Source organism: Haemaphysalis longicornis, unplaced genomic scaffold, assembly GCF_048455015.1.
Source record: "Haemaphysalis longicornis isolate Haplotype H1 unplaced genomic scaffold, Haemaphysalis longicornis Haplotype H1 scaffold_2, whole genome shotgun sequence".
In the NCBI taxonomy this organism is placed as follows: Eukaryota; Metazoa; Arthropoda; class Arachnida; order Ixodida; family Ixodidae; genus Haemaphysalis; species Haemaphysalis longicornis.
In genome coordinates, this window is record NW_027526295.1 from 188089549 (window position 1) to 188103804 (window position 14256).

Below are 14256 nucleotides of genomic sequence, written 5' to 3' on the forward strand. Positions count from 1 at the left end.
TTTATGCGTGAGCGCTAGTTTCCGAAAACATGGTAGCCCACTTGATTCCTGGTGATGTATCCGCACCAGCGGTTTCACAGTAACTAACTGTTAATGTGAAACCGTTTGTGAAATCTTTGTAGTGTACAAACAATGTTTAGTTCTGGCAGCCTTAAGCAGTGTTGCGTTGCTTGGCAGCAAGTAACGTGTTTGACGCCAGGTACAGCGGCTCCTGTTGTGATGGGGATGGAAAGAAGACACTCCTGGATACGAGATCTGCTTGTTGATTGCAAACAACCAATGTTAGTAATTATTCAGCAAGAGTAGATTGGTCCCTCAGATAGGTCAAGCGAACGGGAAACTGCTTTCTCTATTCTAGAAGGAGGAGGAATCAACGTCTTGTAAAGCATTCAGCCCCGCGGAAGAGTTATCCTTCCAGGACTCCCTGAATCTGTCCGGCTTTAGGCTTTCTTCACCAGCCATAGCTGAACGTTAAGGTCCGAGGTGGACAGTGCTCTCTCCCAGTTCTCAGTGTGGGAATGGCAGGGGAGTTGAAGGGGGTGGGGGGGTGCTATAAGAACAACGCAAAATATGGTACAGTGTTCAGGGTGGGGCAAGAATGCATTCGAATCATAAGATTGCCAAAATTAGTTTCCAGCCATTACAACTTTATACGTTGCTATCTTTGTGTGGCAGTTGAACTCCAATAACGTTACACGCAAGTTCTTCCGCGTGTAGGAAACGAGGTGTTAGCGTAGAGTGAACTAGAAGTCTCACTCCCATAGGGCAATAATGGAGAAGCGGGAATTATGAACTGGATATTTGGGCTGTTACGCTTGATTCGTTGCCCTTGTTCGTCAGAAATTACGTTTCACTTGGAGATTTTGTATACTTAAGCGTAAGAAATATATATCTCACAATGCCAAGCGGCCTCAGATATCCGATCATCCCGGGTGTCATAAAAGGAGCGGCCGAGGGAGAGGGGCTGTGGGATGGCGGTATTGTCATTAGAAGGGGTATAAAATGTTTTGTAAAATGCAACCTTTTTCACGCTGTATATTTCGAAAATTTCGCAGTATCTCTCTAAGATTTTTCCTTTTGTTTTACGGGCTGCCTTCGCGTTTTCAATCGCAATCCCAGACTGCCATAAAAACACTACGTTCTTTTGTGAAAAAAATCTTGCCTAGTTTATTTGCTTCATACTGTTCCCATTTCTGATACAACTCCTACTTATAAGGCTTCATTGTGCTCTCACGGCATTCTCTCCAACAAATGTATTGCTTTCCCAGAAACCAGGGCAAGTTTCCATTCTGCTATAACATTGTCTGCCTCTCGTAGTGTTATTAGGTGCTTCAAGTGCAAATAAAAACCCCTGACGTAATATAAAGCCATGAATAAAAGAGTATACGAAATTGGGGTGCAGCAGTTGAAATAGATTGTATTTCGACTAAATATTAAGGTGTTGGAAGGTAATAACTGAAAGAGAGAAAAGGCTAAGACAACAGATACAAGCTTGTCCGGTAGGGTGGAAAAGACAAAGGAAACGCACCCCCTATCTGGGCGGTAAGTCACCTCTTTCTGAGGTACTCTATGCGGTTGTAAGTTTTCTTTAACCCAGCGGGAAAAAAGATTGAAATAATAATTGAATCATTGGTTCCTATGGGCATTCGGCAGGTAATGACAGCCTAGGCTGAACGGAGAAGAAATATTGTTACTCACTTCGGTTCGTCCGAGATACTGAAGAACTCTATGTTCAGACTGTTTCTCTCTTGTCCTTATATACGGTGTGCTCTCCATATTGAAAGCACCGAAACAATGTCACAGTGTTATTAGATCAGTCATAAAACTCCGAGACAATGACTTAGGTGTTACAATGTGCTGATTACATTTTCAGAACAAAGAAATACTGCGGCAGTACTGAATAAGAGATAGCCCGTGCACGCCGATGAAGCACAAATACAGCACTTAATCGAAGGATCATACGAGCGGGTCGGAAGACCGTGTGTCGAGGGAATGTGCGAGGTCAAGTGATCTGCGATATGCGTTCCCTGGTGATCATGGACTTTTGTAAAATTGCTTTGGCCTTGACATTTTTAGCATGCTCAACCGACAATTAGTCTGTTTTCTTAGTGCCGTTTTGGCCACAGGATTTGGGGGTTCCTGAATGGAGTCTAAATGAGGCGGGGACGAGCACTAAAAAATGGGTGGCAGGGAGTACGGCGGGGGAGAAGTAAAAAGCAACAATCAAACGCAGAAATAGGGCACAGTAAAATCACGAACATCTTTCATAAAATGTCAATAAAAACTATCGAAAATTTGTGTTCCGTCAGTGGCTTCATGTAAGTTTCCCATTTTATTTCATTTCATTTATTGGTACCTCCATGACCTTGAGGCATTACAGAGGGGTGTGATTAATATTTATCGGAAATTGAGTTGGTGAGACTAATGCGCCTGATAATACTACCTTACTTCAACCTTATGCTCAATAAATCTGCATTCTCCTCCAACTATGCGGCAGTTGATTTATCATTAATGCAGTTAATGCGACTTCCGATTATACAATGTTAGCTACAGGCTCCTTGAATATTTCATGGCCTTCGATGGCCTATTTTGTTGCGGGAAAGTTATTCCCTCGGTGCCACTCCTCCGTAGGACATCTGTGTAACAGCCGTTGATTCTGCATGGTCAAGCTGCCGCCTTGCGGCCGTGACAAATACGAGATAAGGTATTTTCTGTAGTAGTAGTATGTTTACTTTTGTTGGCGCTAGGGTATCTACGACCAAAGAGTGCCAATGCTCTATTAGGTGGTCTTTCAATGTCAAGCTCTGTGATAAATTCTGTATGAGATGAGTACGACAACGGCTGAAAAAATACGTATACAAGGTTTTAGAGGGCCCGTAGACTAAAACATGAAGATGCTCATAATGGCGGATAAAGTGGATTATGGTTGAGACGTGACATCGTCTGGAGCCCCAGAGCATGATGCGCTATCGGGGCTCCCCGTGCACACAAAAAAATCACCAGGACCTCCCTAAAGGACGAAAGGGTCGCAAGTCACGCACTGCGCGATATGAGTTTTAGGAACTTGATATCCGTTTTCTGGCGGCGAAATATGTTCGTTAAGCAAATGGGGATGATGCTTCATTTTGTGCCAGTGAATGTATCTAAGAATTCGACGGCGACATGTTAATGTGGGTATTTTCATACTATATTTCATTGTGGTATGCCAGCTCTGAGGATTTAATTAGGAAGATGGAAGCGCACAAAATTATTTAGCACCCTTTTGAGTTAGCCTATTCATAAGAATGGGCGGGACCGCGAACAGAGACAATGTATTCTAACTTTGGCTGAATTAATGATTTGCGAACGGTAAACGTTAGACACGAACGAGCTTTAGCAAATTTATGCCGCAAGTATCCATACATTCTGTCATCTTTTGCGGTCAATCCACGCAACGTGAATTGCCAGGCCCAAAGTTGCTGCTTATATGCAAGCCTACCCATTTATAGCTAGAAACAGTATCCAATGCAACACTATTCGCATCGGAGATCGCGGTTGGATTAGTTTTTTCCGGTCGGCCTCAAATCTTCAGCCTTGTTAACGTGTAGTTGCATTGATCAGTTTTGACGGCACATCGAGGCAGCACTAAGATTGTTTTAAGAGCAGTTACAATGGGATCGAATGTTAGTTTGCGAGGGGTTAGACAGCCATCAGTAAAGAAGCGCACGGAGAAAAATAACAAAGCAGCCGCGTCGGCGGATTGCCTCTAAAGCGCGTCATCCCTATTTCATATTGGCCGCGCTTTCGAGGCGCTTTTTCAAAGAAAGTGCTACGAGTTGTGCCGCGCCTCCGCCAGCTGGCGCCACGGGTCCCGCGACCGAGAGAAGATGCAGTGAAACATCCCCCTCGCGAGGGGCACAATCAAATGCAGAGCATTTCTGGGGGCGCACGACGTTAAGTATTTTGCGTTACATTAATGTTGTTGCACTTGTGCCAACTGCTGACGAGAGAGCGCTCGTCAGCAGTAATTTGAATGAGTCAACGATATAAGGCGCGTTCGTAGCGTCCCATTCTGTGTCGGCTTTGTGGCAGTGGGTAGAGCACCATATATATTGCGTTCCGCCCGCAGGGTCGAGGGAACGAAACCGGGCGCCGGATAGTACTTTTTTTTATATATAGTAGGGAGGGGTGCGGTGCGGACTACGGACGTCAATGCGGGTGACATCGTGAGTTACTGAAACGCTGTGCATTTAAAAGAGCAAGCAGGTAAGTCATTAACGTTGATATTAAAAAAAAAAGAGGCCTGAGCACCGACTCTTGTAGTACTTTAGATCGAGCGCCGGCCTTTGCCACGACACCAGCTACGAACATAATCCATATCTAAGGGCTTAATATGTAGGAAGAAATCGTGATTGTAATCTGTCAAAAACCTGTACTCTAACGTTTATGAGATTGATAGGTGAGTTTTCTACGCCACACTTTTTTACATGCCACGTGCGTTTGTGCGCCTTTTTCGCGCAGATAGTAAAGGCAAAACAGCCGACTTGTCAGTGGCGCACATCGAACCAACACTTCACGCTTTCACAAGCGGGAAACATGACCCCAGTGCCGAGATTTCCTTTTTTATTTGCTTACGTCTGCCTCCAACGCAGAACAGTGGAAAAGAACTAAGTCGTGTGCAAACAATGGAAAGCCCCCTTTCCTTCTTTCCTAGTCAGATGCGGGATGACGCGGAAGCGTAAACTTGCTCTACGGCAGTCAAGGTTGAAGTCTTCGCCGCCCAATGGCAGACGCACTGTTCTGCCAGGTCCTCCTCTACAAATCAGACAAATTTGCCCTGAAATATTACCACGTGGAGTACGTGTTCACGTCTTCATAGGATATCATCATACGCATATCATACGCAATAATCTACGCATATCTAAAAGCACGACTTCGCGCTAGCCTATTCACAAGTATTGTGTTCAACTTTGTATAAACAAAACCTTTTTTCGAACCCTTTCTTGTGTACGCGCTACAAAAATGCCCTGGCCCAAGAATGAAGCAACACATGTCATTTTGTCTTCGGCTTATTACACAAACATCACACAGTATCCACGATTCCCTCCCACACACCTCCACGAATCAATTCTGTACGTACACCGTTTTCACATTCCGCTGTGTCAACGTTGGCTGAACTTGAAAAATGACATAGGGTTTCATTAGGCAGACGACGCAATATGGTTCGAATGCAGCATACAATTCTTCTTATACAACGTTGTCTGTCCAAACCCCCTCAACAGATATGGTGAATGTCACTAAACATTAGTGTGTTACATCAATTTTTAATTGATGTAACACGTGGATAATTTCACAAACAAATCGAAGTACAAGGGGGTCTCCTTTACCCGAAAGCGTGACAAATCAATTTTCGACTATCAAAGTAATAGCACTCAACTGGATCGCGCTTGACCTTGTAAATACTTAAACGTCACACTCACAGAAGGCCTTTCCTAGAGAAACCATATCGACATCATCAGCGCCAATGCTTCCGCGTCATAAGGTTTCTTGCTTAGAAATTTGCGTCATCCTCCGACAAACATACGTAAACTTGCTTACGTAACACACGTTCGTCCACAGCTTCAGTTCGCGTCACCCCAACTGGCCCCCGTACCAACACAATTTGATTAACAAAATTGAAGCAATCCAGAACAGAGCGCCAAGGTTTATTTCACGCAATTACTAGTACCCGTAAAGTGTAACCGGGATCAACTTTAATCTTTCACTTCAACCGTTTAATCTCCGATGCAACATAGATCTCTTATGCCTTTTTCACCAATATGTTTACAGTGCACCACACTCAATACTGGATCCTAATGTTCCGACTAACATGTCACGTAGGGTGAATAATCAATATAGTTCTTCCCTCTAGTATGGTAAAACACATGCTTTCAACTTATCTACACTTCCTCTGGCCATCAGGCTTTGGAACAACCTTCCTGATAACATTGCCGTCGAATCCAAGCACGACGCATTCCGTGACCGTCTTCAAGCTCACTTTTTCTCGTAATATGGTTCTGAAGTGCTGTTCACTGTTTAATGTAAATTTTGTGTGATCAAATTTTTGCGTTTGTATTGGGTTGAATTTGCAGCATTTGTTCTCTGTTAGCGCAAGATATAGCACTTATTATACTTGTACTATACGTTCGTTTGGAGTAGTATTTGCGGCAGATATCTCGTCTCATTTTAACTGATTTTTTACGTGCCTTAAACTATTCTTGTTAATTTTGCACTCTTTTACTTGTAACCCCCTTAATCAATGCCCTGTTAGGGCCTGTAAGGTATTTTAAATAAATAAACTCTTCGGCGTCAGCATGCTGAGGTTAACCAGGTTGCGAGCCTCTTGATCTAAAAACTGGAGAGAATAAGTGGCGACCCCTCCGTTCTACGCGGCGACGTGAAGGCCAATTAACCCGCGGATTTCTTAATATTTCATCACTGCCTCGTCAGGTTTGCTCATCGTTGAAGATTTCACAACACGTTTTGTGATCACCATTATCAATTTTCTTTGCTTCTGGACAACCAATAATGTTTTCTGGATCATGAATTCGACAGCATTAAAGGGACCCGGCAACACTTTCGATGAACGTTTTCACTCTTTCCTTCGCGTGTGGAAGCACTGCGGGAAGCTACAGTTATCGTCAGAACGGAGCGGCACTGCGTGATTTCCTCGTCGCACCAGATACGCCTTCCGTTTCTGCTTTGTTTTTGTGGCTTTATTTTTTTAGTTGCTATCGAAAAGCGTTCACTGCTGCAACTGAAAGAAAACCGTCCAACAGACGCTAAATGGCCTCAGTGACGTAATTCGGGCCATCGAAGTACGTCAAGACCGGGAAAGAGAAAAAATTACTCCCATCTCCCCTCGCGGGAACCCCTGTGTAGATGCGACGCATAGGGGATTCCGTTATGGTTTCCGTTAGGTTGATTCTCTCATCGCGTGAAAAGTGCCGTGAACCCCCTGCCGCGGCTATGACGCAATGTGGCGCGGCTATGACGGAACTCAATCCAATACAATCCACTTTAATCAAATCCGATCCAATCCAATCCAATCCAATCCAATCCAAGCCAAGCCAAGCCAAGCCAATCGAATCCAATGCAATGCCCCTCGCGAGAGAGTGTTCGCTATCAGAGTGGAGAGGGGGTGAGCGGCGGAGAGTGCAGCTCGCGCGGCGAGGAGAATGGGGGGGGGGGGTGGACGGACAACGACAACGCCGTATGGAGGGACAAGGCGAGTGAATGAGATGCCGTCGCATATAAAATTTTGAGCGAGTTTCCAAGTTATCTGATGAGCATAGAGCAGTAATTTTTGGCTGATGTACGTTGCGACCTCCTAATATAAAAATTACTCCCACCTCCCCTCGCGGGAACCCCTGTGGAGATGCGACGCATAGGGGGTTCCGTTGTTGTTTCCGTTAGGTTGAGTCTCCCATCGCGTGAAACGTGCCGTGAACCCCCTGCCGCGGTTATGACGCAACGCAATCCAACACAATCCACTTTAATACAATCCTATCCAAATCCAATCCAATCCAATCCAATCCAATCCAAATCCAATCCAATTCAATCCAACCCAAGCCAAGCCAATCCAAATCGAATCCAATCCAATGCCCCTCGCTAGAGAGTGTTCGCTATAGGAGAGGAGAGGGGGTGGGCGGTGGTAAGGCCATTCTAACCACCTTAGCGGCGGAGAGCGCAGCTCGCGCGGCGAGGAGAATGGGGGAGGGGTGTGGACAGACAACGACAACGCCGTATGGAGGGACAAGGCGAGTGAATGAGATGGCGTCGCATCTAATAGTGGGTGGGTTGGGTGACAACGTTCTGCAAGCATTCAATATTTCAAAAAAGTTGAAAAAGTGTTGCAGGGCCCCGTTAATGTCTAACGGCGCAACGCATCCCTTCAGCATTTTCAGGCCGCCGCATGCCCGCGTCACTGAATGTTGAATGCAACTGCGCGCTCCTTAGCAGCCAATTTTATTTTTGAAGGGTTTTCGGAGCCAACAGGAATTATCTGGCCGCGTTTCAGAACCAATGTGAATTCATGATGAGACACTTTTTCATCCAATGAGCCAGTTTATTCTTCCGTATTGAGTGAGCCTTAATGTATTGGCTGAATACGCATTCGCTCTAACATTTTTTTTAAATTTCTGCTAGTGGAATAACTGAAAGATAAAGCAGGAAAACGGGCACGTTAAAAATTAGAATGACGAAAAATACCGCTAGAGGCATATTTTTCAGTGGTATTGCGATTTGGAAACAGCTAATTCGGGCACACTTTTAGCAAGCCCGATTCAGTGGGCTCGCAGTGACAGGCTGTCACACATGCAATACCGTGCTCTTAAACAAATCCTGTGTAGCCAAGCCAAAATACACTCTCGTTTTTCGAAAAGTGGTTTTCTTCTGCTAAGAGAAACCAATAAAAACTTCCAAGAAGCATCCCATTGCATTCTGAGTTAGGAACGAGGAGCCGTGGGAGACCGCGCTGCAAAGTGCATACCCTCTGAACCAGGCCCCGTAAGCACAGGTAGCCGAAGACGTCGCGGAGAACCATTTGAATCTCCCCGACGCCGGAAGGACACTGAGGTCGAGCTTAAAAACGCCCCACCCGCGGCAACATTAAAGTTTTTTGATCTGATCTAAGAGGAATTGCGCGCTTGACACCCAACCAGTACCGATCTCCAGCAGGTATTTATCGCTGCTTACGCATCCTGACTTGGCGCTAGCTAAGCGCTTCGTTAGAAAGCAAAAAATAATATTATAACAAATGTTTCCTCACGGAGTTTTGCTGTTGTGTTAGGCCGTATGTTGTACATGACTGCTGGAGAGATAAATGATCTGTTCCATCTTTCGCATTGTCCCAAACCACCCCAATATCCCTATAATCTTTCCGCATATGTGTAGAGTTCATAAACTCAGCATTACTTTCATGTAAGAAATATTGAAATTGCTCGGTTTGTATTTCGTGTTGATGCTTAATTTCATAAGCAGTTTTAACCTTGCATCCCATGAAAGTTCTTTGTGCTGTACTCGCTAATATGTTATTTATTTCCCCCTTTCATAAACAGAGGGCCTACCGCAGTGCTATACTTACGAGCCTGTTTTTGTAAAATTATGATGTATGCACTGTATTCGTACAATCTGCAACGATAACAACAAACGCCAATCTGCGATTGAAGTCTGGAGTTGTGTACCATATGTGAGTACGAGCTTACATTACCCGTTGTAGGACGAACTTCTTTATGAATAAATTTCCTACAAAGATAAACTACTACCTTGTTTTATCAGAATAACATCTTGTAGCAACGAGATGAATTGAATACCGACCCTGAAAGACGTTGATTTCATGTTAATTGAAATAAAAACGATTGACAAAATTTTCACGTTCGTCTACACAAGGTTACAATTCATTTAATAGGTAAAATTTAAAAATGGAGTAATCAGTCAATCACTCCCCGTCAGCATCCAATTGCTTCGGGTAATTGTACTGCAGCCGCCATTGTAACCATGAAGACATGTTTTTGGTAGTGCTGTTACCTTCGTCCTATAATAGCAAGAACAGCTTCCTATTACGCAACAGAGTTGGTGGGAAGTAACCGGGAAAGAACCACTTGCATCTGCTTTCCCTGTGATGTATATTTTTGTTTCGAGCCTACCTAAAATTTTTGTTATTAAAACAAGCAGTGTTTTGAATGAACAAAACTTACATTTTGTCTCCATGGTTTCTAGGCAACATAAGTCATCGATTGATGAACTTTAACGCGGCGGGGAAAAAATGCAACCGATTTGCACTGAGCATTTAGTGAAGGGCGGCGCAGTGGCTTCTCCACAACGGGGGAACAAGCCCTCGTACAATAACACCGAGGAACACATTTTCTACGATGGCAAACATTCCGGAGATTAAGTTGAAGCTGATTTCTTTTTCCATTGTAATAAAAATATAAAGATACATTATAAACTCTCAAAACGACACGCATATTTCGGTATAAAACTTAATAGTAATCTAAGCGTAATTTAATTTTTTTTCAAAAGTAATTTTAATTGCTGTACAATTACGTTTTTACGTCCGTAATATGTAACGCAATTCTGTAAAATCAAGACTACTGTGAAAAAAAATAGTCACAAATGATGTAATTTTCTTTTTTTCTCAATTCTTTCGGGTTCGTTGACAACTAAAGATTGGGTTTCGAAGACGACGTGTGACCTCGCGTGTTCTTTCCGCACGTTATCCTATCCCGGTCACACGATGCCATGATTAAACGTGTATTCCTGGCCTATCGGCGTCCACGTGATACTAATAAGAGAGCATGACCGATATACCCGTTTTTGCTGAAAATATGTGATCAGGGTATTGTGGCATTGAGACAATTGTCTGGGGGTTACAGGTTGATACTCATAATCACTCTACGCGGCATTAAAAATACACTGCACGCCGTATAAAAGGACACTACAAGAGCAGCGTGTTCCAAGAGCTCTTCGAACTCTCGGACGAACACAAGTGAGTAACGTAGTTTTTATTCTTTCACTGGAACAGAACAGTCGTTACGGCGCAGCGCCAGTAGAATTCGAATATTCAATTGATATTTCAATCGGTCACTGCGAGAGGCCCATGCCAATTTAATACCTCGCACCGTACCCCAGAAAGACGTTTCGTGCTCTCAGGAATGTGTGTTTGTTTCTATCATTTTTATCAGTGTTACAGAATGTGTTGAATTCATTTTCTAATGGACTTAGTTTCACCAATGAATTTACTGAGCATTTCTATTTACGTGAATGATGGTCTCTTTTAGCTGATTAACATATTCTCAGCTTGCTTCGCCATCGTTTACGGTTCGCTGGAATATTTTTGTTGACGACGGAGGTAGATAAAGCAACTGTAGCGTTACTGGGGGAAGCTGTGATAATTCGAGCAGGGAGACTTACGCTGCTTACGCAGGGAGCTTACGCTACTCAAGCTTACATCAAAGTTATAAACTAGACTCCAGTGCTACGTTGCAGCTGCCGCATATATATTCCTGGGTAATCAAACATCCCACCAGCGAATTTAAAAAAAAACCTTATGCTCTCACCTGCAACAGCTGCTATGATTTCGCCAGGGCGTCAAACTATTGGAGGCTGCGTATACCATACAAAGCGGTTAGTGGATAAAAACAGCACTGGCCTTAGCGCAAGCACTGTTGCTGTGTAATTCAATACTGGACCTTTTTATTTAAAGCAGCTCCTTCTGATGTCCCCTAGCAGAGATTTCTCCTCTGCCAGTGAAGCTGGAGAAATTAACACTATTTTTTCATTCCCAACCGCGAGTGCACGCATCCACCTATTATGCCCCACAATATAGCGCTTCGCATGACTCACTTTTCAAAATTCCCATACGCCGGACTAAATATTAAAAATGTTGATAGCCTCTGGAAAGCCCGATATAGTATGCCTATTTAAAGCATTGCAGGAGACGAAGCAGAGTGCAAAGCCGTCAGAATAAACGCACGAGTTTTCCGAGAAGAACGGGAGGATAAGAACGAGCGGAGATGCGTGCGGGTGCGCCGCTTTGTGAACTAGAGAAATTCTATTGAAGAAATAGGCTGTTCAATCGTTCTGTTTTTAAGCGTACTCTTAATCTCTCTCTCTCTCTCTCTCTTCTTGCAGACCGATTCAGCATGAAGGCTTGCCTGCTGCTCACCCTGCTTTCCGTCATTGCTTTCTCCCGTGAGTTCATGCGCAATGAATTATGGGCGTCACATTTCAACACGTGACGCGTTTCTCAGCGGATTTCTTCAATATCTCGGCAGATTGATTTACAAAATTTACGGTCACTTGAATAGAAGAGGAAATAACGTGTAACAACGTGGGGTGTTGATCGCGTTTACCACAAAACCGGGCCGTTAATTTTATAAATAGGAAAAAAAATAACGATGTTTACCGCATTTTTACCGAAACAGGAAAGTTACTATTATAAATAAGAAAGTTTGGAGACCTAAAGAAATAACCACAGTGGCATGCATAAATAAAGTAGGGATTGAAGGCTTGCAGTCGAATGCGTTATCAATTCGCTTATCAGCGAGGGATATTACTGTGTTGAAAACGGCTCATTATGTCTTCCAGATGCTCGACGCCGATGAGCTCAGCGCAGCTGGGAACTTAACAAACACTTCATACGTGACTTGAGTTATTCGCATGCCAACAGTTGACATGTAACACACTTTGAACTTCGAAAAGCGTACTTTCAAAAGGAAGCCGTAAAACTGATTGTCGTGAACACTGCATGCTCCTCTGTAATGTGATCGTGTAGTGTCGACTTACGCCAAGCAATGTGTAGTAATCATGAGTTTGACACTGAGGTTGTTTATCCAGTGCGGTTGCTTCTATATATGTATATATAATAATAATAATGGATCCCTGTTTCTCTCTGTTTCATGTACGCCTCAGATGGAGCCGTTGCGTAAGTACTTAATGAATTATTTCTCTTGGACATGAAAAAACAATCAGTTTTTTTACCGGTGGCGAATATTCCTCTTTTTTGATTGTGGTAACAGGCCCGTACCACTTGTACCCGAAAGTTCAGCCACGTCGAAAGGTAAATTCGTTTTCTGTCATTGTAATCATTTATATGATGTACACATAGCATTCTACGTCCTTAAAAACAAGCACTTTCGTGCAGTTATGAAAGGCTTAAAATGTGGCATCCAACTACCCTCAAATAACAGCGGCTGCGTGAGTGTGCGTAAGGTCATTCCTTGCTTAGAGAAAAAAAAACCTCAAATCTAAAGGACAACCTTGTTTAGCAGCACAGTTTCCTTAGCTGGCGACAACCAATTTGCTACAACCCTTTGTGTATTCATGCGTCTGCAAGGTATCAGAAGGACGTTTTGTACGATATATAAACAGATCTAAAGGATGCAGTAGTCTTTAACATGTTTTTTACAGTATTTGTACGGAGCCCAATCTAGTTCAATGCCAGAAAATACAAGTGTAACTGACAGTAGTAACATGCGAAAACCAGCCAACAAAAGGGTAAAATGCTACTCCTGTCCACCGTGGCCTTCTTTTACATGGTGTCGCTTTTGCAAAGAGTATGTGTAGCGACACTTTGCTTGGCATCGACAGAGGTGAAATTAGGTTCAAGAGAAATCGTTTCGCAAAAAATAGTGAATGCCGCCCTTCGCATACAAAGAATGTCCAACTGGAATGACATTTTATCCGATATCCTAATCTTTCATGCACGACGCACGAAAGCATACATTCAAATGCGGCTCATGGTCACTCCAATGATATGTCTTCTCTGTTTCTGTCAACTTTCAGGAGAGATGAAGCCAACGCTTGAGAAGGCGGGAAAAGCCTTTGAGAACCTTGGCAAGATTCTTCAGGGAGAGACTGGTTCAATGAGCAGGGAAGAGCTGCAGAGAACCGTAGCTGACCTGAAGGACATCGGCGAAGAATACTTCATCGGCTCGCTCTTAAAAAAGATTGGCGAAGCTGTGCAGTCCGTGGGCGATGTTGTCGATGAAGCCGTCAACCTCGGCCGATAGTAAGGAGAACAGCCGGCGTTGAATCAAAAAATGTCCAAATAGTTATGCTCGCAACTAAGAGCTAGTTCATTGAAATAAAATGATTAAACAACAGTTATGCCTTGCATTTGTCTTTTAAAAGGGTGCAGCAGGGGGAGATCTGCAATAAAATAGCTCGAAATGTGACACAATAAGAAGCTTTTCTCCCTTTTATACAACCTAAAGAGCCAGCGTTCAACAATCACGTGAATTTCCTTCATAGTTAATTTATCTTGTACAGTTTTACAGATGCTTATTCTAAATATAACCTTGACATCTATCATTGGCAGGCTGAAGGACTGATTGAATCGGCGCCCAGCCGGAACCTCTGCACCGAAAGACTTAAAACTTCAGGGCTATATTTCTGTAATGTAAACTCGCACTAATGTTCGAGTATAAAAATAGGCATGAAGTGGTAAGAAGGTTAAATTACGTTTGAAGAATTCTGGCATGTCGTGCTTGCCTGTTCAGATGTATAAGTGCTTTCTGCTTTTATGTATAGAGCGTATAAACTTCTACAAGCTAGTTTCAAGGTTTCGCCCAAACCAACCCCTATGGTAAAAATGTACCATTGGTAGTGACCTGGGCGTTTTCTTCGAATAACTCTCTATAAATGTTCATTAAACTGATATATCGAACGGTGATTTTCTGTATTTAAAACTTTGGCTTATGACGCCCGTAAAATCTCGGTAGGTATACCTTTTCG

At 43.4% G+C, this 14256-nt stretch overlaps 1 protein-coding gene across 1 annotated transcript; it reads left to right on the forward strand.

The window, feature by feature from the left end:
* Positions 1 to 11652: 11652 nt before the first annotated feature.
* LOC144169653 (uncharacterized) lies at positions 11653 to 13625 on the forward strand. Its single transcript, XM_077698918.1, has 4 exons — positions 11653 to 11712; positions 12433 to 12445; positions 12540 to 12580; positions 13306 to 13625. Exons 1-4 carry the CDS (start codon positions 11664 to 11666, stop codon positions 13530 to 13532), a joined length of 330 nt encoding a protein of 109 aa, XP_077555044.1. The 5' UTR covers positions 11653 to 11663; the 3' UTR covers positions 13533 to 13625.
* The last annotated feature ends 631 nt before the right edge of the window (positions 13626 to 14256 follow it).

Excerpts from the sequence above, each read along its gene's own strand:
- LOC144169653 (XM_077698918.1), top strand. The coding sequence starts at position 11,664 with ATGAAGGCTTGCCTGCTGCTCACCCTGCTTTCCGTCATTGCTTTCTCC. Across the intron at positions 12,581-13,305 it reads AAGTTCAGCCACGTCGAAAG|GAGAGATGAAGCCAACGCTT; the intron begins GTAAATTCGTTT and ends GTCAACTTTCAG.